At 48.4% G+C, this 25,243-nt stretch overlaps 1 protein-coding gene across 4 annotated transcripts in view; it reads right to left on the bottom strand.

Annotated features, from left to right (window-relative positions):
* Nucleotides 1-23,632, bottom strand: part of CUX2 (cut like homeobox 2) — a 264,124-nt gene extending 240,492 nt beyond the window's left edge. For 2 of the 4 annotated variants that reach the window (XM_072722846.1, XM_072722847.1), the window contains exon 1: nucleotides 23,442-23,632. In XM_072722846.1, the coding sequence (XP_072578947.1) occupies nucleotides 23,442-23,504 (63 nt within the window). In that variant the 5' untranslated portion in view covers nucleotides 23,505-23,632. Of the gene's footprint in view, nucleotides 1-20,503; nucleotides 20,646-22,731; nucleotides 22,915-23,441 lie in introns of those variants that run through there. The other 2 variants (XM_072722856.1, XM_072722851.1) reach the window with 2 other exon arrangements.
* Nucleotides 23,633-25,243: the final 1,611 nt, after the last annotated feature.

The following is a 25,243-nucleotide window of genomic DNA, read 5'->3' as shown; positions in this document are numbered from 1 at the left end:
GTGTCATTCCCCTTTATCTTTATCACTGGCACCTGGCCATCCAGAGGATTAAGCTGATAGTAGGGAGGAAGGGAGGAGGGGGCAGAAAGCCTTCCTTCTCTCTGCTTCTGAGCACCTAACTCTTTCTTTGGCTCTCAGAGAAGTAGCCTTGTCTTGTCCTCACTCCATGGAGGTCACTAGATCCCCAGACCTTCCAAGAGCTGCAGGCTGGGTTGAGCTAGGCCAGGCCAAGCCTGGAGGAAGTACAATTTGCTCCTCTCAGCATCTTCAAATCTTTAAACTAAAGTGATGCTTCCTGTTGTGGTCCAGAGAGTTTAGGAGTGAGACTCATGCTCCCAAAACTTTCTGGAAGCAGCAGAAGTGTGGTGTCAACAACAGATATTTATTGAGATACTAATATGTGCCAAGCTCTGTGGTTGTGACAAGAGTCAACAACACAAACAAAAATACTGCCCTCAGGGGTCTTAAAATAAAAAAGATTCAGAATAGCCTCTCAGATTAGAGATGTAAGAGAAGTTTGCCTGGTAGACAATGACGAGTGAGTTCCAGGCAGGGGGAACAGCATATGCAAAGTTCTGAGGAAAGAAAGCATAAGGCATCTGTGGGTTGGATAACAGTTTAAATCTGGCTGGGGGAGCTGGGGACAAGGAAATCCAGTGAGAGATAACAAGGTGGAAGCAGACCAGGGTGGGAGAAGGTACTCACAACAGGCCTTGCAAAGCCAAGGTAAAAGCTTAGACTTCATCCCACAAGCAATAAGGAGCCAGTTTAAGATTTTAATGGAGTAAGTGTGGTGATCTTTGCTTTTTATAAAGATCACTCAAGGTGGAGCTCAGGGTTTGTGATCTTGATTTTAATTTCAGAATCAAGCAAGGGTATTGTTTGTCATGGTACCTAGGTCACCGCTACCTCCTTGTCAGGATTTCCTGGGGATCCTTCTATTCAGTCCTATGACCTATGTGGCCAAAAAGACCACATGAGTGGGCTTGTGGTTCACATCCCAGACATCACTCTCTGACCTCTCAGTCTTGTCCATCTGAGAAATGGAGATAAGACTCCACCTGCCTCCTCAATTGTGAGGATTAAATGAGTTCATTCAGGGGCTCAGCATGGTGGTTGGTGCTAGGAAAGGAGTTGATAATGATCAATATTGAGATGCTAGGAAAGCAGTCAATAAATAATCAATATTTACACCAGTTTGAGCCCCTTTAAGCACTAGGACAAATGTAGAGACCTAGGGGCCAGAGGTCCTGTCTGGCATTTATGAATAGATTTGATCCGTGTGTCCAGCATTGAATTCTATTCCATTTTTCCCCTACATTTACATCTTGAAAGAATGTTCCTAAAACCCAGGTTTCTGGCTTCTCTTGAAAACCCCAACCATCTGCTTAAACCCATTGCTGTGCTGTCCCTCAAGCACCCCTGAAGGCGTGAGCCATGTCTTCTCCCCCAGCTCCAACTGTCAGACCAGCTGGGAATTGACCCCAAAGTAGGGAGCTTCCTAGAGCTCAGGGCTGAAGCTGCTAAATCTGGGTATCTGGGTAGGGGGGAGGTGGGGGAGGGAGAGGGGTTGCTTGGCAGAGCCCACCCTCTGGCATAAATGTCCCTGCCTTCTTGTCCCCAACAGCCCCCAAACCACCTTCTCTTCAATAACATCCCTTCTAAGCCATTTCTCTCTTATTCTAATATCTAAGGAATTTTTGCCCTTAAAAAAAAATCCCAACTCTATACTGTGGCCCTCAAGACCCTTTGTGATCTGCCCCTGCCACCCTCTCCTAACTTTATCTCCTACCTCCCCACCTCTAGATACAGAAAAGGAAGGGGGGTGGGGACAGGAAAGTAAGAAGTTGGAAGTAAATTACTCCATTTTGCAAATGGGGAAAGATGAGGCATAAATGAGGCCCTCACAGGAAACAAAAAGGTCCACAAGTCAGCCAATGGTCCTACTCCCCTCACTGGGAGAGGCTAGCTATCTCTAACTAGAACCCCCTTGACAGAGTTTCTTTCCTTATTAGGGCATTTGGGGGGCATGGTCTTCTCCACCCACCACCCAATATGCTCAGTGGGGATCTGCATATTTTTTCGGAGACTAAGCCCAATTTCAGAGATGGAAAAGGAACCCTCCTGACCCAGAAACCCTGCAGAGGGGCCTCCTCAGTTTACGAGCCATCCTTCCAGCTGGCCAGTATGGCAGGTGCCAGTATCTGCAAGGATGCAGTAAAACATCTCTTCAGGGCCTCACCCTCTCAGGCACCCTCCACCTCCTCTTGTACCTGCTGTTTGAGAATTGCTCTGTGTCTGTCTCTCCGTTCCTCTCCTCTGTTCTCCCTTCCTCCCCAGCCAGGGAAATGGGGGGGGGGGGGGGGGGAGGAGGAACCTCCCAAGATCCTCAATTTAAAATAAAGTCAGATCTTTTTCTCTCCCCTTCCTTACTATCTAATAACCACACTTGTGTGAAGTTGATGCTCTACATAACGAAGAGAGAGGCCTCCTTGGAGAGGGTACAATCAGACAATTTTTAAGATCATGGAGCATTAGACCATTCCCAACTGGGTTTACTAATCAAACAGCCAAATCCTTCATAACCAGCCAATCCCTACAGGGCAATTAAATCCTTCCCCTTTAAAACACTTGCCACACTGTCTGGGGACAGAAAGAAAAATTTGCAAAATTCATTTGATAAATTAGCCAGGGAAAAGAAAGGAGTGAATCAAGCTTTGTTCTTTTCATTTTTTTTAATTATGGAATTCACAATGCCTGAATAATGTTTAATAAGAACTATGAAAATTCCTAACAGTATTACAACACAACACAAAAGAATTAACCTGGTTACCGTGAAAAATTGCATATTTAATTAAGAACAGAGAGTTCAAAACTATCCAGAGATTTCAAAAGTGCTGTTGCCTGAGGGGCCAAATTACATGCTTCCAGGGCTGCTAACGGAGTTAGCGCGTTCAGTCATTACCCAGGCGTTCCCATTAAGTGACTCTGGGCAGATGACATCAAATTCATTTCAAAAGCACCAGGAACTGAAGCATTCACTTGGGTAGTTTAAGGGAAAGCAACTATCCTGCTGGTACAAATCAGACCCCTTGTTGATAAAGGCAATAATTAAAGAATAATGTTAATTAGCTGCTTTTATTTGAAGAAAAGTACGGTAGTTGGAGTGCTTCCAGGCTGCTGAGGTGGGAGTCGCTCTTTCTGGAAGAATGGAAGGCTGCTGGTTGGAGTGGGGGAGTCTGGGGTCTACAGAAAGAGAGGGTGATGGTGGAGGCTGGGGCAGGGAGCATGACAGAACCATTTAAGGAGGACACTGGCCTGGCCTGCCTGAGGCCTGGGTGCCCATGTTAGAATCAGCCTGGTCAATCCAAGGTCTTCAAGGGGACGGCCTGGAAAGTAAGAAAAGATGGTGCAGTCACCATCAGATCCAATTCCATCATGGTGGACTCTGGCCAACCCAGATCTTTTTGTTCAGCTCTTCCGGTGATGCCCAGTCCCCTCACATGGCCATTTTTGTCACACCTATCCCCCTCACGCAACCTCCTATCACACTTACTCCCCTACTTGGCCATTCCCTGCAACACCCATTTTCCTCATACAATCTATTGTCTGTCTCTTCACAGTCTGTCACACTTGGCCCTGAATCACCTTTACCACTCTTATGGTAGCAGGCAGATCCCCCAAAGGTGCCACCACTGTATCTCTCATCACATGCTCTTCTTGCACTGTGACCTTGATACTGCTTCCATTGAGTGCTGAGCTCTATAGCCTCTCCCTTTGGACCTGGGTGGTCCTTTGTAACTGCCTTGACCAGCGGAAAAAAATGGAAGTGATGCTATGCAACTTCCAAGGCTAAATCAGGAAAACACCTTTACTCCGTTCTTGCTTTCCTGGGGCACTCACCCTTGGAGCCCAGCCATCATATTATGGGGAAACCCAAAGTATCCTACACAGAGATACCACAGGGAGAGGCAAATGTTGGTGTTTTGGCTGGCAGCTAAAGGTCCTAGCTGACAGCAAGCATCAACCACTAGATATATGACTTGTTGAGTTATCCCCAAACTCTGAATCTTCCCAGCTGAAGCCCCAGACATCACAGAGTGCAGCTAAGCTGATGCAGCTGGGCTCCATCTTCATTCCTGACTCATAGATTCTGGGGGTATAAGGTGTTTACCCCACTGAGTTTTTTTTTTAAGATTTTATTTATTTATTCATAGACACACAGAGAGAGAGAGGCAGAGACACAGACAGAGGGAGAAGCAGGCTCCACGCAGGGAGCCCAATGTGGGACTCGATCCCGGGTCTCCAGGATCACACCTCAGGCTGCAGGCGGTGCCAAACTGCTGCGCCACCGGGGCTGCCTAACCCCACTGAGTTTTGAAGTGGTTTGTTACACAGCAATAATGACTGATATATTAACACAGACACAGTCACACATTTTAAGAACTGTCTTTACCCTCATCATCTCCCTTTCCTCACAGACTCATCCAAGAGGTCTAGCATAAGAAACAAGTTTATGGATAGGACCACCAGTGACAAGAACTTCAAAAGGAAATGATAATTAGCTTTTGCCTTCTGTTTCTTGAGTCAGCTCTCCATAGCCCCTGGGTTCTCCAGGAGCAAGCTGTGTGAGGCAAGAAGGACAGAGCACACAGCAGGGTCTAGTGTGGAGGCGAGAGAACAGAGGAAGCCCCACACTACAGAAGACAAACAGATCCACATGCAGCTGAATGGTCTGCCTAGGACCCATGGCTGGTTCACTGTCGAGTCAAGCTCAAGCTCAGATCCACCTAACTCCCAGTGAAGTGGTTTGATTCTCATTAGCAAGGTGCTTAATTAGGGCAGCTCATCAATACTTCCCAGAGAAACAAATTACAGTCTGGCTCAAGCTTACTCACCGTTGGCTGCGGACCACCCCCAAACCCACTAAAAGGGCTGTGCCAGGCAGGGCAAAAAGTAATGTGCACTGATGGGGCAGCTCTGGGGGAGTAGGGGGCCAGAGAAGCTGCTTTCCCTAGAGTGCCCCACAGTGGCAACCTCTCAGGAAGCAGGAGCAGAGCCTGGGTTTCTCTCCTCCCACTATAGGGAGGCAGAAGGCCTCAGAAGACATCATCTACCACAAGATGCCAAGATGCTTTGCTCTCCTCAGAAATTTCTTCTAGAGATGAATTTCACAAAATAGGCCATGAGCCATGGGACCAACCCCCTCATTCACAGAGGCTGAGAAGGATACCCTCTGAGGTATGACACTATCTCAGAGGCTTCTAGGCTGTTGGCCCGAGAGGTCCAGCTACCCCTATTTCCTAATAGGCCTAGCTCCTCCCAGAGTCCCTGTCATGGTTACCAGCTCTGACTTTGGCCCTTGGGACCATGCCATCCCAGCTGTTTATCAGTGCCCACTCCCAGGAATTCTGGCCAAGGCTCCTACTCCTACCAGCCAGCCCTGCCCACCATGAGCAAAACACCATCACATAAGGAGGCAAACGTGCACATACCCAACTATGTGTAGTATCTGCTCTGGGTATTTACAGAAATAACAAAAGGCAGGATAGTCTATGAACTCGGGCTCTGGAGTCAGAATGCCTGACTCTGCTGAGTGACTGTGGGCAAGTCACTTAACCTTTCTATGCCTTAGCCTCCTTTCCTCTGCAAAATGGGGACATTAATAGCATCTACATCATAGTGTTGTTATGGGAATTAAGTCATTTAAATGGGAAAGCACTAAGTTATGCCTGGCACCTAGCCACCCTTGGTGTCTATTAAATTAAAAATAAATGAAATAAAAATTAGTATTTTTTAAAACTTCATAGCTCCTCTCATCCTTGAATGGTCATTTAAACTCTGCCCATTCTCTGGAATGGCTACACTGAGTTTAGAAAAGGCAGAATCACCTCCACACCATTCACAAAGATGGCATAGCTGGTCCCTACAAGCCTATGGCAGCTACACATGGAGTATTGCTGGAACAACTGGGCTCAACCCACCCTCACTCCCACCCCCATTACCCAGCTCAACTAATTGTTGCCCTGCATGAAATGCAGGCCCAGGGATGCCAGCTCTTCTGCTGGACAGAGGTCAGAAATCTGAGGTTTTAAAACATGACCTCTATTCGGGCACTAGTCATTTAGTGTTCAAGTTCTACACCAGTTGTTGTAGCTGTGATGTAGAGTAATGAGTTCACCATCTGATGAGAGCAACCAACAAGGAACCAGGGAATCACCTGGCAGCCTGAAAAGCAGCCAGGGATGTCCTGGCAGGAAATAGAGGATGGCATCCCACCCGACAGGAGTCAGAGAAGAGTAAACGGGAACAGCGTTCTAGGCAAAGGGAACAGTAAATGCAGAGGCTGGGAAATGTGAAGAATACAGCAGTCTGGGGATAGGAAGGATGAAAAGGTGTGGAGAGCAAGATAGACAGCTGAGGTTGGAAACTATGGAAGAAGCTGAAAGATTTCTAGAAGTCAGAAATTCCTGGGGCAAAATCCTATCTCTACTGGGGCAATGCAAATGTCTAGGAAAGCCTCTGAAATGTGAGCACCTATGGGTTAGCATGTTCTCACTGGAGATGGTATGCACCTCTTGGAAATCCTCAGAGCAGTCACTTGTAAGGGGACCCTGGAAGAGAGTTCCTTCGTCATTTGCCTGAAACCATTTCTCCCACTGCCAAGGCAAGAGGTAACAGGGAGCAAACAGGACATCAGATGACAGAACATATATGGAGGTCCTGGTACATACCAGACTCTGTGCTGAGCCCTTCATGTGGATTATCTCGTTTCCTCCACACTATGACCCCATGAGGTGACTATTATTGCTGCCTCCATTTCACAGATAACAAAACTGAGGCATGAAAAGGGGCAATTCCCTGGCTGTATCACACAGTGCTGAGGTGAGCAATGGGGCGGTGGGGCACTCTGCCCCTGCACCAACCTGGCAACCTGGGGTTTTTCCCTTTAAGGGATCAAATTGGGGCTGGGAGAGACATGGTAGGTGCAGCAGCCAATTCTGAGGAGGCAGCGCCCACCAGCTGGCCCCGCATTACCCTAAGTAACCTCCACTGCAGCCGGATCAATACTTAGGGGGCCATGCTTAGCTTTGGGGAAATCATTAAATGCTACATCAAGCCAGTCAAAAAATAACTGCATGGCAAGGAGATGTTGAAAGGAGCTCTTGCCTGAAAACATGAGCACACAAATGTACGCACATACAGAATAAAGTGTTATTTGTGGACATAAACACACACTGATACACTCATGAGCACACTCACAGAGATACCGACATGCAGACGCAGACACATAGCCACACAAATTCAAAAACACTAAGAACAGAAAGACACATACTCAGGCACACACACACACAGAAACATGCTAAGATACACGCACAAGAACACAGACACATATAAATGTGCAGAGACCCACAAACATAGTCAAAGATATGTACACATAAAGACGCAGTTGTACACATGTCAATGCTTACATATATATTTATTCATCACACATCTGCACCCATCTTTTTTCATTTGATGCTTTTTGAGAGCCTACTATGTGCTCACCCCTCTGCTGCCAGGTTCTGGAGACCAGCTGCTCTGTGCCCTCTTGGAGCTTAGAGTTCATACAAGGAGGAAGACTGAACTAATAATCCAAAGACCTATGTCTGATACCTGCCATGGTTAAGTACAGTGCAGATTTGGTCCATCATCTGGGGGCAGGAGGGAACAGAAAAGTCACCCCAGGGAAATGACATTGAACAAGTTCCCAGGGTAGAGAAGAAGTTCTCACAAAGGGAAAGGGGGAGAAGAGGAATACAGATAGACATGTCTATCTGTGTCCCAAGCAGAAGGGGGTAGATCATGTACAGGGAGGTGTGGTGCAGAGGAAAATGAAGTAAGACATGTCTGGAACATGGAAAGTACTGGAAGTGTGGCTCAAGATCAAGGTCAAGAATAGAGGACATATTAAATAAAAATAAAAACTTAGAAAAGAGAACATACTAGAATAAAGCTAGTATAAACTGGAAGCTGATATTTGTAAGATGTATATGGTAAACCCTAGAGCAACCACTAAAAAAAAAAAAAAATCTCAAAAGAATAGTTAAAAAATAGTTTAGGGCACGTGGGTGGCTCAGTTGGTTAAGCATCTGCCTTCAGTTCAGGTCATGATCCCAGGGTCCTGGGATGGAGCTCCGTGTCATCTGGCTTCCTGTTCAGCAGGGAGCCTGCCTCTTCCTCTCCTTCCCACTTGTGCTCTCTCTTCTCTCCAACTCTGTCGCTATCTCTGTCTCTCAAATAATAAACAGTTTAAAAATCATTAATGAAATTAAAGGTGTTACATGAAAAAATATCCACTGAATTCAAGAAAAAGTAGAAAGGAAGAATAGAGAAACAAAAAAGACAAAAGACACATAAAAAAAAAAAAAAAGCAGAGGCACTTGGGTGGCTCAATCTGTTAAGTGTCTGTATGATCCCAGGGTCCTGAGATGGAGCCCTGAATCCGGCTCCCCACTTAGCAGGAAGCCTGCTTCTCCCTTTTCCTCTGCTTGTGCTCTCTCTGTCAAATAAATAAATAAAATCTTTAAACACACACACAAAAAGCAAAATGGTAAACATAAATCTAACTCTATCATTAATAATATTAAATACGAGTGGATTAAAAATCCCATCAAGAAACAGATTTTTCAGACTGGATAAAACACACACACGTGCACACACACATACACACACACACACAAAACACAAGATCCAACTACATGCTGCCTACAGGAGACTCTTTAAATTCAGAGACACATGGGCAGCCCCGATGACGCAGCCGCCTGCAGCCTGGGGTGTGATCCTGGAGACCTGGGATTGAGTCCCACGTCGGGCTCCCTGCATGGAGCCTGCTTCTCCCTCTGCCTGTGTCTCTGCCTCTGTGTGTGTGTGTGTGTGTGTGTCTCTCATGAATAAATAAATAAAATCTTTAAAAAAGTAAAAAAATAAATTCAGAGACACAGATTGAAAATTAAAGGATGAAAAAAATATATATCATGCAAACAGCAATCATAAGAAAGTAGGAGTGGCTATACTGATATCAAACAAAATAGACTTTAAAACAACAAAAAAATGCTACTAGAGATAAACAGATTTATAATGACAAAAGGGGTCCATTTGTCAGGAAGATATAATAATTAAAAACATACGTACAACTAATTAAAGCAACAAAACACATAAAGCAAAATTGATGGAAATGAAGGGAAAAATAGATAATTTAATAAAAATTAAAACTTCAGTATCTCACTTTTGACAGTGGTTAGAACTAGACAGAAGATCAACAAGAAAAGAGAAGGCTTGTAATGCTATAAACCAAGAATGGTGGGCAGGGTTGGCAGTGCTCAGCCTAGAAGGCTACACTGGGGCCTTTTGCCCCAAAGGCAATCACTGTAAATGATTTGTAACAGGTTTTAATAATTTCACTAGCCGCTGTGTGCCAAAAAAGAATGGGAGAGGCCAGAGTCAGTACAGGGAAGCAAACTGGAGACCAAAGTCTAAGGGAGAAGTGACTGGGGCATAATGGGTTACTGGGTGGCTAAATGGATGAACAGATAGACAGGTGGGTTGATGTGGACAAAATAGATGGATGGATGGATGGATGGATGGATGAGTCAATAAGAAGAGAAAGTAGACAGGTGTATGAACTGCCAAGTAGATGGATTAAAAAAATGGGTGTGTGGGCTTATGAATGAAGAGATGAAAGAATGCTGGATGAATGGTAGAGAGGTGATTACCCAATCCTTGCTAGACTTCCAGTACATGGGGCTCACAAAATGGACAAAACCAGAGTGAGAAAAGTCCTCTTTATTCTCCAGACCACATCCTCTATAATACCCCATGTAGACATCCAACCCTCTTCTGCCCAACAGCATCTCCATATTTAAAGCCTAAGACATGGCTGGATAGAGCAGCCTCATGTGGTCTGGGTCACCCCACCTGTTCATGGTCCTTCCTCATGAGTGACACTTGGGAAACACTAGAAACCAGGCCAGTGTGCGAAGAGCACTTCTCATACCACATCTCAAGCCCTGGACCCCCTTGTACCAACTCTATTTCTAAGGAAGGGGACACAGCACCTCTTGTCCACTGAGTACCTGCCACTTAGAGACCTCCAAAATCCATACCACCTGGCCACTTACACAGTAGAAGGAGCAGCTGCCATCTACAGCTGGGAAGCATCAGGCATGTCCCATGCAAACCTCTTCCACCTGCCACCACTGAACAGTGCTAGTCTTCAAAACACTTGTGTGCCCAAAGCTTTCCCATCACTAAGAACCTCTCTGGGCAGAGATAACACATCGGTTTGTCACAGACACTCTTTTATCTATTTTCCAAACATCTCCTCCCTTCCCTCAATGATCCCTTGCCAGGCTGAACCCAGAAGGAACCAAACACACACTGGATCCTGTTTCTCCACTGCTTCAAACCTTCAATTGTCTTCCAGCCTCCCTGAGAACAGAATCCAAATGAATCTAACCCCCTACTATGGTCCACAAGGGCCTCCTTCCTGTTCTGACCTCATCCTCTCCCATACCATCCTTTCCTTGTCTCCCTCATCCCGGCTGCACTGGCCTTCCTTCAGTTCCTAGATGTGCCAAGCAAATTTCTACCTCAGGGCCTTTGATGAGTTTCTTCTGCCTCAACTTTGCCTGACTGGCTCATCGTTCAGGTCTCTGCCTAAATGTCACCTACTCTGTGTGGCCTTCCATGATCACTTGAAACAAACAGGTGCCTCCTTCATCTTGATTTTAGCATCTGGTCAGTTCTTTTCCCCGTTCTATCTCTGTAATCACACATTTATTTGTTTAGCCTACCCCTCTATACTCAGCACCTGGCACTGTCCTGAGCCCACAGCACAGGCTCAATAAAAATCTGCTGTTTGCTGAATAGATATCAGGTTCACAACAAAGACAGGCCAGACTGGATTCAAGTCCTATGTGATCTCAGACAAGTGACTGGATCTCCCTGGGCCTGTTTCCTCATCTGCAAAATAGAGGAACACCAGAACTCCAAAAGGTTGTTGTAAGCATAAAATGCCAAAGTGGAGCACTGACCAATCAGGGAATGGACCCTCAGCCTACACTGAGGTGGGGGGGGGGGGGGGTTGGAGGGCAGACAGAAAAGTGAGAGAACATCTGTTTCCCATGGCCCATTCCAGGCCCAGCCATAGCCTTGAATCTTCACATCCAGAAACCAGAGTGACAGGGGAAAGCGCCACAGGAAAGGAAAGAGCTTATGGAGCCAAATACGAAACACAGAATGTGGCTGATATGGTCACGGAAATGCGGGCTGGCCTTAGCTGCTAAAAGAAAAAAAAATCTAAAAAACTTTTTTAATAAAGCCTACAAGTCTATAACCTTTCTTCTTTATCAACGACACAATTTATTGACCGGGGAGGCCATATTGACTAAATAAATCTTGATAATGACCAAGGCAGCAATCAATACCTGCTTATTATCAGCCCGGGCCAAGAATTCCATCTTGTGGAATGCAGGCCCGACGACAGGGCGCGCCATGCGGCTCTGCACTCCAGCGGGCAGGCCTGCGATGGATGGCCAAGTGGCACTCATTTTCCAGGGCAGGAAAGGGGAATCTTTCTGGTGTTATTAATAAATCCCCACCTTCAACCCCACCCATGCCTTTCAGGCTTGTGGGGCTGGATTCACTTCCATGAGTTGACAATGGTAAGGTGTTTCAAGAGGTTTAAAAAAAATCTTTAGGGGATCCCTGGGTGGCTCAGCGGTTTGGTGCCTGCCTTTGGCCCAGGGCATGATCTTGGAGTCCCAGGATTGAGTCCCGCATTGGGCTCCCTGCATGGAGCCTGCTTCTCCCTCTGCTTGTGTCTCTCTGCCTCTGTGTGTGTGTGTGTGTCTCTCATGAATAAATAAATAAAATCTTTTTTAAAAAAAATTTTTTAAGGAAAAATACAAGCATAGTGACTACGGATGGGGAACCCCAGGGTGCAGGGGGCAGGAATGGAAGGGTAGGCGCTGGAAGAGGCATCTCTGGTCAGCAGCAGGTCAAGAGTAGGGATATGAGTGGCCAAAAGACCTGGGTCCTGGGTTTGAGTCCAGATTCTGCTGCTTCCTAGCAATGCAGCCTTGGACGTAATTTTCTGTGCCTCAGTCTGCTCAACTCTAAAATGGGATAAAAGTTTTCCCTCCCTGGGCTTTTGTGAAAATTAAACGAGATACTGTTTGTTAAGGGCTCAGAATACTGTCTAGCACGCAATAAAGATTCAACAGATATTTGTTAAAGAACTGCCAGGCCTTCCTTTTGAAGGTCCAAGGCTAGCAAAAGCCAACTCTGACCTTGCTAAGGCTGGCCAAGCAGCATTTGAAGGGGCCTGACTTCCTATCCAGTGCTTCCCTACAAGGAGGTAGTGCACCTGGCTGCTGGCCAGTGAGGCCCTGGAGGTGAATAATAAACAATAAGGATGACAACAATAATAATAAAAGGTAATAATAGCTGTTTCCTGGAAATAGCCATGTTCTAGACCCTGTGCTAAGGGCTTTCATGTGTCACTTCATTAAACCCTCATGAAGTAGAAGCTATATTTAATCCCCATTTTATACACAAGCAAACTGAGGTTGAGAAAAGTCTAGGGAGTTGCCCAGGGCCTCTCAATTAAGAAACAGTACGGCCAGTGTCCAAAGTGAGGTCTGACTGCCCCATACCCCTGCTTAAGTCCTTTGAGGGGCTGCTTTCAGGACACTTGAAATCCAACAGGAAATGCCCTCACATTATAATTATTGTTACTGCTATTGTTAATAAAGATAATTATTAATAATAGTCACCATTTCGGAAAGGCTTATAGTGTGCCTGGATCTAGGCTAAGTGTCTACACTGCCTTGTCCCTCTTTACTTCTCAGACCCTTTAAGAAAAGTACTTTAAGAAAAGTACCAAACAATTATCAAGTAGAAGATTTATGAGGGCAGGCACTTGGCTTGTTTTGTCCACTGCTGTGCCCCCAACACCTCATGCTGCCCCTGATATGACAGGTGTGGCAAAATGTGCATGAGGTGAAAGAATAAATGACCTGTCTTGACAACGCAGGGAAGCTCCATTTTAAACAGAAAAACGAGGCCCAGACAGGGTCCTCTGGCCACAGAAGGAAAGGGGAGACTTCAACCCTAGCTTCTCCACCTGATTATAAAGTAGGGGTTTTGGAAGACGCTAAGAAGGAAACTCCTTCAATTCTGGGGTCACGGCCCAGAGACCTTGGTCCCTTTTTGATGCCTGCTGGGCTGATCAAGTAGGGCCTATGAACCAGGCACTGGGAGCTCAATGTCTTTTGGATCCAAACACATGAACTGGCTGTCTTATGCCCCACCCCCCCATACCAGTTGTCCTACAGGCTGCAGGGACCTGCTTTGAGCTGTGACTGAGGCCACCAAACTACTGCTAATGGTCCACAGCCTGCCGGCAATTAATTAATGGATTTATTAATTAGGATGGGAGACGCCTCCCAGGCTGGAATTGGGGTCACCAGTTTCTAAAGCGAGACTGATGGAGCTAAAGATAAAACCTCATTCACTTGGGCCTGAGGCCTGTGCTTAATTCCCAGGCGAGGAGTGGGCAACTTTCAAGAGCTAGGCAATGGGTGCAGGAGCTGGGGTTCTAGAAGGAGCTGGGTCCCCCAGGGTCACTCCCCAAGGTCGTATCAAAGCAGCTGCCCCACCCCACCCTTCCTGTGGCATTCATCCACTCAATCATTTAAACAACTGAGAATGCCCAGGGAGGGAGGCAGATAGTAAACGAGTAACATAAATACACATTATCACATCAGATAAAGCAGATGGGGCTAAGGAGATGGGGAAGGTTATTTTGGAAACAGAGGTTAGGGAGGACCTCTCTGAAGAGGTGGTATTTAAGCAGAGGGCTGAATGAACTACAGAGAATGTCTGGGAAAGCGTTTTCCATATAGAGGGAAACAACACATGCAAAGGTTCTGAGGTTGGAATGTGCTTGACATGTTTACAGAACAGTAAGGGGGTTGGAGGGGCTTGAATAAGGAATGAGAGAGTGGCTGGAGATGAGAGGAGGAGATGATGGCAGGATGACAAAGGGAAGAGGGGACCTAATCATGCAGGGCCTGTGGGCCAAATAGAACAGGCCATTGGGAAAAGGCTGAGAGTGACAGCTCCCCACGCTCCCGAGACACAGAACCTCCTATGTACTGGGTGCCTTACCCAAATCTCACTTCATCTTTCCTGATGGAGACTGTGGTCCTCCAAGAAGCAGACACAGAGGCAGGATTGAAAGGTAAAGAGATTCATCAGGTCAATGCCTATGCCTGGAAAAAGGAGCCAGAGGGAAGAAGAGAGGGAAGGAAGGAAGGAAGGAAGGAAGAAGGAAGGAAGGAAGGAAGGAAGGAAGGAAGGAAGGAAGGAAGGAAGGTAGGTTGGTTGGTGGAAGTGTCTTAGGCTGCTGAGGAGTCTGGAGCCAGCAGAGAATTCCTGTGTGTCTCAGGAACAGGTCTGCTTTAGACCGGCACTTAGTCCCTGGCTGGGGCTAGATCTCCAAGAACAGTATCTGGGACACCGGCTGATCCTACTTTCTATAGCCAGGAATCCGCAAGGTGCACTCTCGTGGCGCCACTAGAAAGTAACATCACCACACACATCTTCCAGAGGGGAAACTAGTCTCAGAAAGAGGAAATAACTTGCTCAAGGACACACAGCTAGGAAGAAGCTGAGCTGGGATTTGAATCCTGGCTGTCCTATGAATAATCACAAGACAAAAACAAGAGATGGGGGTCGGGAGGGGGCACTTTGCAACAGATCAAGAATTGGGCTGAATATTGAATTAAAAAAATAAAAGCAATACCCGAAGCCTTTACGGTGTTTAACAATAGAATCCACTGACAGAGCATTCACTCTGAGCCTCACATGTGCTCAGCAATATCTTAATTTACTCTCCCCCACTTACCCTCCAGTTGACATATGACAAGAGTAAGGATAGGGGTGGATCCACCAGCCCCGTCAGAATCCTCATACAACCTAGTCTTGAGGCCTTCCCACAGTTCCTTGCACACGCTATTCTTCCACCTACCTCAGGGTCTTAGCACATGTTATTCTCTCTGCTGGCATGCTTTAACCTGACCTCGTCCTTGAGCTCTCGGCTGAAGGGTCACTTCAAGAAGAAATCTCTGAGTCTCAGAATTTAATCCCAGCGTGTGACTATGCACTGTCTGTCCCATGCATCTACCTTCCTCACCGTCTACGGGCTCGGTGAGAGCTGTCATTTTGCCGTCTTTGTTCACCATGACGTCTCTAGTATATAATTACTGGTTATGATATTTATGTTATTTATTGTTAATTATTATTATTTATATAATTATTAGTTATAATTCTTAATTATACCATGAATGGATAACTATACACTTGTAGGGTGAAGGACAACAGCAATTATTAACATTATATGGAGCTTCTACATGCTGGGCATAGATACCTCAGCATTTCCCATGCATTAATTCACTTAATCCTCATGACAATCTTTAAGGTGGTGATACAACTACTATTGCCATTTTACATATGAGAAAACCAAGGCTCAGAGAAGTTAAGTGACTTACCCAAGGTTACACAGCTGGTATGTGGCAGAGCTGAGACTTGAGCCCAGACCACCTATTCCAGAGTCCACATTAAATGCCTCTGGGAGGAGGAGGATGCAAGGCTGGATTCTACACCCCTCAGATACCCAGACCCATGGCTGCTCATAACAGACAACAGGTACCCCAAATACATGCTTCCAGCAGAGCGGCCTCTGAGTGGTGGGAAAATGTGCTCCCAACTGGGCCACCCTGGTGACCCCTGTGGTCTCCTCGTCCGCAGCACCCACGTTCCAAACAGCAGGCTGAACAAGTCAATCGACCATAATGGTTCCCGGGGAGCCATTCGCCCCATCCAGTTTGAGCGACGGCGGCTTGGAGAGTCTTAAGCACTGCTTGGCTCCAGGCATCTCGGGCAGACGACCAGCTCGGGCCAAAGAGGCCAAAGGATTGATTTTCTCTTTCTTTCTTTCTCCTTAATGACAAATGTGTATCCTGGAATTGCTGTTTCATTTGGCTGAACTGGAGGATGGCAGAGGTGGCGGGTGGGGCGGGGGGGGGGGGGGGGTAGTAGAAACCGGGAAGGAAGGTGGGGCAGCCACACGCCCGCTTTGGGCTACTGAGAAGCAGAGACATCAGGCTCTGTGCCCTCCTAATCCTGTATCTTCATGAAGCTAGTCAAGGGCCTTTCATTCTTTTCTGGAGGTACAGCCTCTTCTGACACTAGGCACTCAGAGGAAGGCAGCCAGCAGCATCTACCTTCCTCGTGACCTGCCTCCTGACCCCGACAGCCAGCCTGACCCACTGCAGACCTTCAACCCAGGCCCTCTGCACTGGCTGTTCCCACTGCTTGGCATGCCCTCCCCAGGTCTTCACTCCCTTTCCAGGGTGGCCAGAGCTTTTGATTAGTAACAGACACTGGACATCTGGATTCCATAGGTAACATCTCCCATGTTTTAAATGCTGCCAACTTATATGAAAGTGTTTTTAAATATTGCACTTATTTAAACAGACACATCTGTGGGACAGACACAGCTCCTAGTCTGCAACCTCTGTGGTCACAGTTCCCCAAATATATTACATAAAAGATTAGTAAGGTATTAATATAGTGAATCCCCAGTGAAATAAGAAAGAGGAAACTTGCCCAGAAATCTCTGAAACAGCTTGCAAGCCCAGTAAGTTCTAGGAACTGCCGTTCATTTGGTTTTTCACCCCTGTCTTACAAACTAAAAATACCACCAACACTAAGCAGCGAGGCACTTGCACAACAGTAACTGTGTGCACAGGACCATGTTATGCACCTTCATGTTCAAAGTGCTTTAATCTTCAACAACAACCTAAAAAGTGAAGCCTGTTATTAGTTCCACTTAAAAACAAGGACAGCAAGGCTCAGGGAGGTTAAGTGACCCATCCAATGTCACACAGCTAGTAGGTGATTGTGCCAGGATTAGAAGCCAGGCAGGGGCCTCTCACCCTCATGGCTCTTTATACGTCTTTCTCTAGGTAAAGAGTGCAGAACAAGTTTTTGGAATTAACTCTGATCCACCTTAATTATCTTAACTAAAAAGTGAAAAACTTCAGTCATGCCACAGCCTATATGACAGCCATCACATAAAACCAGAGAACCAGGGTCAGCAAACCATGGACCTCAGGCCAAACCTAGCCCTCTGCATGTTTTTTGTTAAGTTTGACTGGAATATAGCCATTCCTGTTCATTCCCACTGTCTATGGTTATTTTCATGCTACAGTGGAAGAATGGAGGACTTAGAGACCATATGGCCCACAAAGCCTATATTATATCATTGTCTGACTTTTCAAAGAACATTTGCCACCTCTAATGGCAGATCAAGATGGTTTCCTAGAATGTCTAGAGAAGGTTGAGGTCAAAACCCTTGGGGAAACACTTTCCTTAAAGATACAGAAGCACATTTGCATATTAAAGAATATGAGAGGTTACAGAAACTTCTTTAGCCCTCTTTAGGCTGAGTGGTGTTGATAGTTGGGCTGAGACTGAATGAAATGAAGGAACCGGCCAGGGGAGGATCTGGAGGAAAAGAGTCTCACTCAGGCTCAGGTGGAGGGAACTCTAAGTGCAAAGGCCCTGAGGTAGGAATATACTCAATGTGTTTGAGGGACAAAAAGAAGGCCATTGTGACTGGAACAGAGTGAGTAGGAGGAAAGAAGCTGGAGATTAAGCCAGAGAGATAATACGGGGGCAGATCCAATGGAGCCTTGCAACCAGGGAAAGGACTTATGATTTTAATCTACATCCTGGAAAACACTACGAGCCATTTCTGTGAATGGTTCATCAAGGCTCATAAACCAAGAACTCCATCCTGGACATAATTTCTTGTCTCAAAAACTGCCTAAAAGGTCAAAAGCCACCCCTCCCCACCCCACCCACCCCTTACCACCCCAGTGGGCCCCAAGGTCATTAGAAGACAATACATTAACTGTCACACAAAGTATGTCAGCTTCTTTCACCTTTACAATGACCCAATATGGCAGACCAGATTGGCACAACTGACCTTTGTGATGGATTAAGAAACAGAAGACTTGGGATGTTGGATGGTTCATCCAGGAGTGTCAGAAGCTATACAGACAAGAGCTGTTGGGGGGCCTTTCCCCTCTGCCAACTATCTCCACCTTCCCTGACACCTGCAATATAAACCACTGCCACAAGTAAAGAGCACCCTAAACAGAAAAATCAAACTGGACCCTGAATTCCAAAACCAGGAACAAAGGCAAGCTACCACATTAGTCTCCTTCCCACACTCAACTTCTGCCAGGCTTGGACCCTGAACTAGTAACTCAAAGCCACCAGAAACTCAGCCCTTTCAGGAACTAGCAGAGAAAACCATAGTTTCTGGGCAGCCATGTCTACCAACATCCAGGACCAAATTTAACACCAGCCAAGGTGCTTGTGTTTACTATCCCATCTGCCTGAAGAAAGGTTATCATGACATAATGTCAAGTTCAAAGACAGAATCCTCTTAACAGGAGAGAGAAGGAGGAGGAGGAGGAGGAGGAGGAGGAGGAGGAGGAAGAGGAGGAGGAAGAGGAGGAGGAGAAGGAAGGAAGGAAGGAAGGAAGGAAGGAAGGAAGGAAGGAAAGAAGGAGGGAAGGGAAGGGAAAAACCACCATCACCACTAGAAAAGCTATTCCCTCTAGTCAAAATACCACCATTCTCAACTGAAATGACCCACTGAGATGCTTATTTACTTCTTTGGGTCAGGCTTGTCTGTTTCTCAACTTTCTACAGTGAACTCAGGTATTTATAAAAGAAACATCAAGACCTCCAACAGCAAAAGTGGCCAAAAATGAGACAGTGCATGTTTTTCTTCTAGCAATGAGAGAGCCCATCTTGGGGAAGCAATTTCTGTCGAGTTGAGAAATCAGAATTTTGGGATGCCTAGAAAAGACTGTTTGGTTCTTTAAATAAATTCTCTAACACCTGTTTCTAGCTCCTTCTGAAAAAAAAAAAAAAAGGCCAAAGGGTGTGGGTTCCAAAAAATGGGAGGGGAAGATGGAATGGGGTCATCCACTGGTTGGATCTCTAAGGGTCCAAGGGGCCATCCAATTGTTTGGTCTTATTTACAGAGCTGCTTTTAGAAATCTCCCCCCAAACCCTGTGCCTCCCACCTCTCCTTGTCCTCCCCCCTCGGACCCATCCACAACTCTTGTCTAATGCCAACCTTTCTCATGGCCCCCGACTATGGCAAGCCAGGTCTGCTCATGCTCCCCACCCCAGCAGTAATTCTATTACTGAGAAGTTTCCAAAGTTAGGATTCCGCCAACAAGGCTGATAGCTTATTTACTGCTGTCATCTATAGAAAGAGGAATTTTGACACATTGTTAAATGATAGCACATTTAGATAAGTCAAGCTGTCAGAGGCTCTAATGGATGTCTAAACTCTCTGTAGCTGATATGTAAAATTTATGCACTTCAGAATATCATAAGGTTATAATATTTTAATCACATCCACGCTCTTTCCTAAACTTTGAGCAGGCAAAAACATTCCATCAAGCACCATCTCCCATGCGCATCTTCCTGGAAAGTTTCTCCAAACTCCTTAAAAAAGTCTAGCCTTTCTTGCTTGCCCTGTTCATCTTCCTCCCTGAATACTCAAACCCTAAGCAGAATTTGCCTCTTTCTCCAAAACTTGTACTATGCAATCCCTCCAGCCAACCTCTTTCCTCCCAATACACACAGATGTGAATTTGGACTAGGCACCCTCATTTCGAAGAGACACCCTCAACTCCCATTAGGTTGATTAGCTCTCTTAAAGAAAAAAAAAAAAGAATTAAAATGACAGCACAGGAGACTAGACCTGGAGCATCATAAAAAACAGTGGCAAAGTAAAGCAGAAAATCATAAAGGTATGAATCCAGTTACAATGATTATACACAGAAAAGCCATAAAAAAATACTGCATTAGTAACGTTCACCATAAAGCAATCTTATAACCAAATGAAATATGCCCAGCATTATCTTTGGGACGGAATTTTATTTCTAGTTTCCTGGACTGCTAGCAGCAGAAAAAAAAAAAAAAAAAAAGGAGAAAAGAAAGAGGGAAGCAGTTTTGGGGGTCCTGGAATAAGGTACTACATGTCACAGCATCTTTACCATCAGCCACAAGTCGTTAAGACTTGCTGACTGACTTCCATCCTAGGAAAATGGCCCTGCTGTGTTCAGAGACGGTGCTGGGAGGAATAACTGGACTGCTTCCATATTTGAAAAAATATATACTTCCGGAGGACTGTATGCTGGGCTGATACAAGGTCACCTTTCTTGCCAGGATTGGGGTGGCGTCAGCAGCATGGTCTGGCCTGGGGACACAGGCCGCCTTGCTGCCTCGGCCACTTTAACACTCAGCAACCAGGCTTCGAGAAACCACTCAACCTGAACAACCAAGAATTGAAGCCACACACCTCCTCACACTCACAGGCAGCTGGGCCGCGTGACGAGTGGGCTCAAAGCTCTCGGCCTGCACAGGGCCTGGGGTGGGGGCCCGCCTCTCCTACCCGGATCTCAGAACAAGCCAGCAGAAGTTTTCCTTTCTGGTTATCTCCCCTATAAGAGGAAAGTGGGAAGGGAAAAAAATGAAAATAAAAGTGTGGCGTAGGAATCATTAGTATTATGCACAAGAGATGATCCCAGGCAAAAGTGCTTAGGTTCATAATCCGTTTCCAACAAAAATGCCATCAGTGAGAATATGGGGCGAAGCTGCAGGCCTGTTGGGCAGGGGAGCCACTGAACATTTCAGGGTGAGGGTGGGGACCGTGGCAGATGTAAGGGTCTCAAGGTTTGCCTGCGGCTACAGCTGCCACGTTTATTTTTCTGCTCTCTAGAAGTGAGCAGCCTTTCAAACTCCCTCAGGGACACCCCCCCACACTTAATATCCATGTAAATGAGCTTACCCCCTTCCCTGAGAGCCTTCTCCTTTTGTGCCAGACACACCAGCCATTTTCTTAATAAATACTACCACCCTCACCCTGTGGGAGTGGGGGTGTTGGCCCCATTTCCCCCTCACCTGAACAAGACTCTCCACCCCCCCTTCATCGTTTCCAGTTCAAATCTGCTTTTCTATCTCAGCCACCTCAGCATCTTCTAAAATCCTAACAAAGGGTTCCTAAATCAATGGGAGTCCAAATGGAATCAAGATTTGGGTGACCTCAACAGCTCCACAAAAGACCCCAGAGCTGGAGAAGGCAGCGAGTAAGGGTCAAACCCCCACCCCCAGCTCAGAAATCGGTCCCCTGGGAGCCGCACCCACCCCTCAGCACCCAGACCCAGCTCTACCCACCCCTCCCCACTGCAGCCCGAGCTCCCTGGATTGAAAACGAGTTATCTAATGAAAATTGTGTTAACTGACATTCTGGCCAACCGGGAGCAAATACCAGCGCTGTAAATCTCGACGCGGAAATTTTCTCCAGCCCAGAATAACAATAGGACCCTGCAAAGGGCTTTCGCCAGCCCTTCTGGTTCCTCTCCTCTTGTCTGCCACGTTCTTGTCATTCCTTATGTTACAGAACATCAATCATAAATAAAGACGCTGTCCCCCAGCCGTGCCCCGGTCTCATTTACAAACATTAGCAGGGAATACGATTACCATTGGCCTTCGTGCCAAGCCCAATGTGGCTGCCCAACTCCCTCTTTCTCTCTCTCCCCCTCTCCCTCTTTCTCTCTCCCTCTTCTCCCTCCCTCCCACACACACCCCCACTCTTCCAGAAAGGCCACTTTAGCATCATTCAAACCGGCAAGCACAGCTCACAGCCTGGCCCGCCTCAGCTGGCCACCAAACTGTAGCCCCAACTCGAGTGAGGACCTGGAATTGCAAGGCACTCACAGTTATTAACTGCATGCCTGAGTGCCCCGATTTTCTCTCCAGCTCAAAGGCTGGGGGAGGGGGAGAGGGGAGTGGGGGTTAGAAAGAAGGGGGCTGGGAAGTGGCCAGGAGGAGGGGGTGTATAGGAACCACTTATCAGAAGAAACTTAAGGAGATCTGCAGGAGGATTTTCGAAAAAGAAATAAGTGTGTCCCTTTTTATCTCCAGACTGATGCTCTCACTTCTTCTGAGAATGTCAAGGCCAAAGCAGGATGTTCTAATCGACTGGTTCTCAGCAACACTTCACTGTCCCTCGTTCCCACTGCCTGGAGAGACTTTGCAAGACTCCAGGGTTTGGGGGGACTCGGCAGGAGCGTCCTAGGGCACCCCAGAAAGTATAGAGCCGACAGCTGTACCTCCAGCGGGTGTTCTCTGAGATTCCACCCCCAGTCCCACCTCCTGGGGATTAGCAGAGAACACCCCCAAATCTGGGGGAGATATATAGACTCCCAGAGAAAGGTCGAGGGGGGGATAAAGTGCTGGTATTTGGGAGGGAGTAGCCCTGGGGAAAGAGAAGAGAGAAAGGAGAAAAGAGAGGAGTGGCGGGAGGGAAAGCAGGAGGCAGAAGACAGCGAGGGAATCTCCCATTTAAAAGTTCCCATGGGCCCGAGAGCCGGGAGTCACCTGCTCTGCGCAGCTCCCGGCTCTCCGCGGCCCCCGAGGCTGCAGCGCAAACTTGCGCGCGCCCCGAGCCCATCTCTACCACCCGTCCCTATCTGGACTTGGAAAGAAGGTAGAAGGCGGGGGGGAAGGCAGGAAGCAAAGACGAACCCCGAGAACCCGGCCCGAGGAGAGGTCTGCCGGCGCAGGCGGCCAGTCCGGCGATGGTGGCGGCGGCGGCGGGGGCGGCAGCAGCGGCTGCCCCTGGGTGGCGGCGCGTCCGGGCTGCGCAGCCAGGCAGGCGGCTGCAGCGGAGGTGCCGGCGGCCGGCGGGGCGCGGAGCCGCCTCCACGCCAACCCCAGGAGCCTCCTCCTCCCTTCTCCTTCTCCTCCTCCTCCTCCTCCACCTCCCTACCCAACAGCTCCCTCCCTCCCTCGCCCAAGCCCCAGCCGGGCGCGGACAGGCACGCGGCGCGCTCCGCGGCCTCCCCGGGCGCCGCGAAGTTGGGAGGCGTGCAAAGTGCAGCGCAAGGGGGGCTGCCGGGGGTCCCGCCGGCAGCCCCCTGCCCGGACCGCAGCCCCTGCCTTCCCCGCGCCGCGCTCGGGCGTTCTCCCGCCGGCTCGCTCCCCGGGCCGAGGGCTCACTAGCGCTTCTCCATGGTCGCGGCGGCTAATCGATGATTGAACCGAACAAAGAGCAGCGGCGAGATCAATTCCTAATACCTATCGATGGGCAGCGGGCAGCCGAGCCCCAGCGAGCCCCAGCAGCCGCCGCCCGCCGCCCCGGGGCGCCCGCCCACCCTCCCGGGTACCTCCCCGGTGCGCCCAGGGCGCGCCCCAGGGCTCCCCACGGCCGCGCGGCCGGCGCTGCCCGCACTAACCTGGAGTCGCCGTAGATCAAATCGCTTCCAATATTGAAACATCGATCCCACATTGGCGGCCATCTTGGGGGCTATTCGAGACGCACACACACAAGAGTTTGGCTTTTCTCAATGGCTGCACTCAATATCCGGGCTGGACTCCCCCCAGCCCCGGGGCCGCCGCCGGCCGCCCGGGCCCTGAGCGCCGCCACCCGGGGCCCCTCGGGCGCCCCCCGGCCTCCTGCCACCCGCTGCCCCTCGGCGCCGCCGCGCCGCCGCCGCGGGCCCGGGAGCCGTGCGCCCCCCCCGACCCCCGGAGGGCGCGGGCGGAGCGCGCCGGGCGGGGAGCTCGGCGCCCGCCCGGGGGAGGCGGCCGGGGATGGGGCGGGAGGGGAGGGGGGGGAGGCAGCCTCTCGGAAAGGCGACGGCGCCGCCGCTGCCCTGCCTGCAGCCCGCTCCCGCGCCCGCGGAGCGCTCGCTGCATCTCCCCCCCAAGTCCGGGGTCGGTGTGCCGCGCGATTGCACTTGACTTTGGCTTTTTGCAAACTTATCAATACTGACGTAACGTGCTGATCAATGCAAAGGGAAGTTTGGGAGGGGGGCCTGCGGGAGGCCGGCGAGCGGAGCGCCAACACCCCCGGCTTCGCACCTGTCTACCCCTCACCCCCGGCACTGCATACTTAAAAAAAAGTTAATAGTTTGAGATGCATTTTTTTTTCTCTTGCAATCAGAGGACACACAACACGTGCCTCGGGCTGCCACCGCTCCTCAGCCACCTAAGCTTCGGATCGGAAGGTAGCAGCTCGCAGACAGGGCCGCGTAGACTCAAGGGCCGGCGGGCGTGCGGGAGCCTGCCCCGGGCGGGGGGGGGGCCGCCCGGGGGCGCCACTGAGTCATGGGAAATACCGCCACTGCCGCGCGCAGCTCCCGAGTCATTATATTGTTATGATTATTACTGGGGAGCGCTTCCTTAGCCAGAGTTCAGGGTTCTTTGCGGAACGAGGGGGTGGGGGCGGGCTTCAGGTCCTCGGCAATAGGAATTCTTATTACTATTATTTGGAAGTCTAATTGTACGGGCTCCTCACACTTTAGAATGGGAGGCCCTCTTACTGTTATGATGATGACTGGAGGGGATTCTTAGTCAAATCTCCGGCGCACTTTAACCCCTGCAGTGAGGTGGCTTTTATTACTTGCGTAGAATGGGTTAGCATTTATTGTTATGATCTGTTGAGGGGACCCTAGCCCTGCTGTGGGGGCTTTGGATTCTCAACAACTACAGAGCTTTCTGATACTCTTATCATCATTATTATTCGGGGGCCCTTCTAGTTGGGGACCCCAGGTTCTTTGCAGTATGAGGCTCCTTTATTATGATTGTCTTTTGGGTGAGGATCCTTAGTCCAGCTAGAGGGAAGTTATGGTCTTCTGCAATTTCTGACCCTCAGACAATAGGAATGACTAAGTTTCTTCCTTTACATTCTTCCCTCTATTTGCCTCTGTGCAAGCTAGAGGTGCCCTGTCCCCTCCCAACCTCCCACCTCTAGGAGGATCTCAGACCCCCTAAAACTTTCCATCACCATCCACTTACCCCACCCCCACTCCTGACCCTGGGGTCACTCTCCCTCTCTGGCATGCCCCCTGCCAAATCCCACATCACCCTCCTCCCCACTCCCCAAAAAAGGATGTTTTTCCCCCCTTTTTCTCTGGTCAAAAGATTTGCTTTTATAGACAGCAAATGGAAATTATATTCTCTTTTTATGACCCAGCTTGGACTTCTGACATCACTCTTGGTCTGGGACAATAGATCAATACAGAAGGTTGTAAAA

This window comes from Vulpes vulpes, chromosome 10 (genome assembly GCF_048418805.1).
Source record: "Vulpes vulpes isolate BD-2025 chromosome 10, VulVul3, whole genome shotgun sequence".
Classification (NCBI taxonomy): domain Eukaryota; kingdom Metazoa; phylum Chordata; class Mammalia; order Carnivora; family Canidae; genus Vulpes; species Vulpes vulpes.
This window is presented reverse-complemented; position numbering and strand designations above follow the sequence as displayed.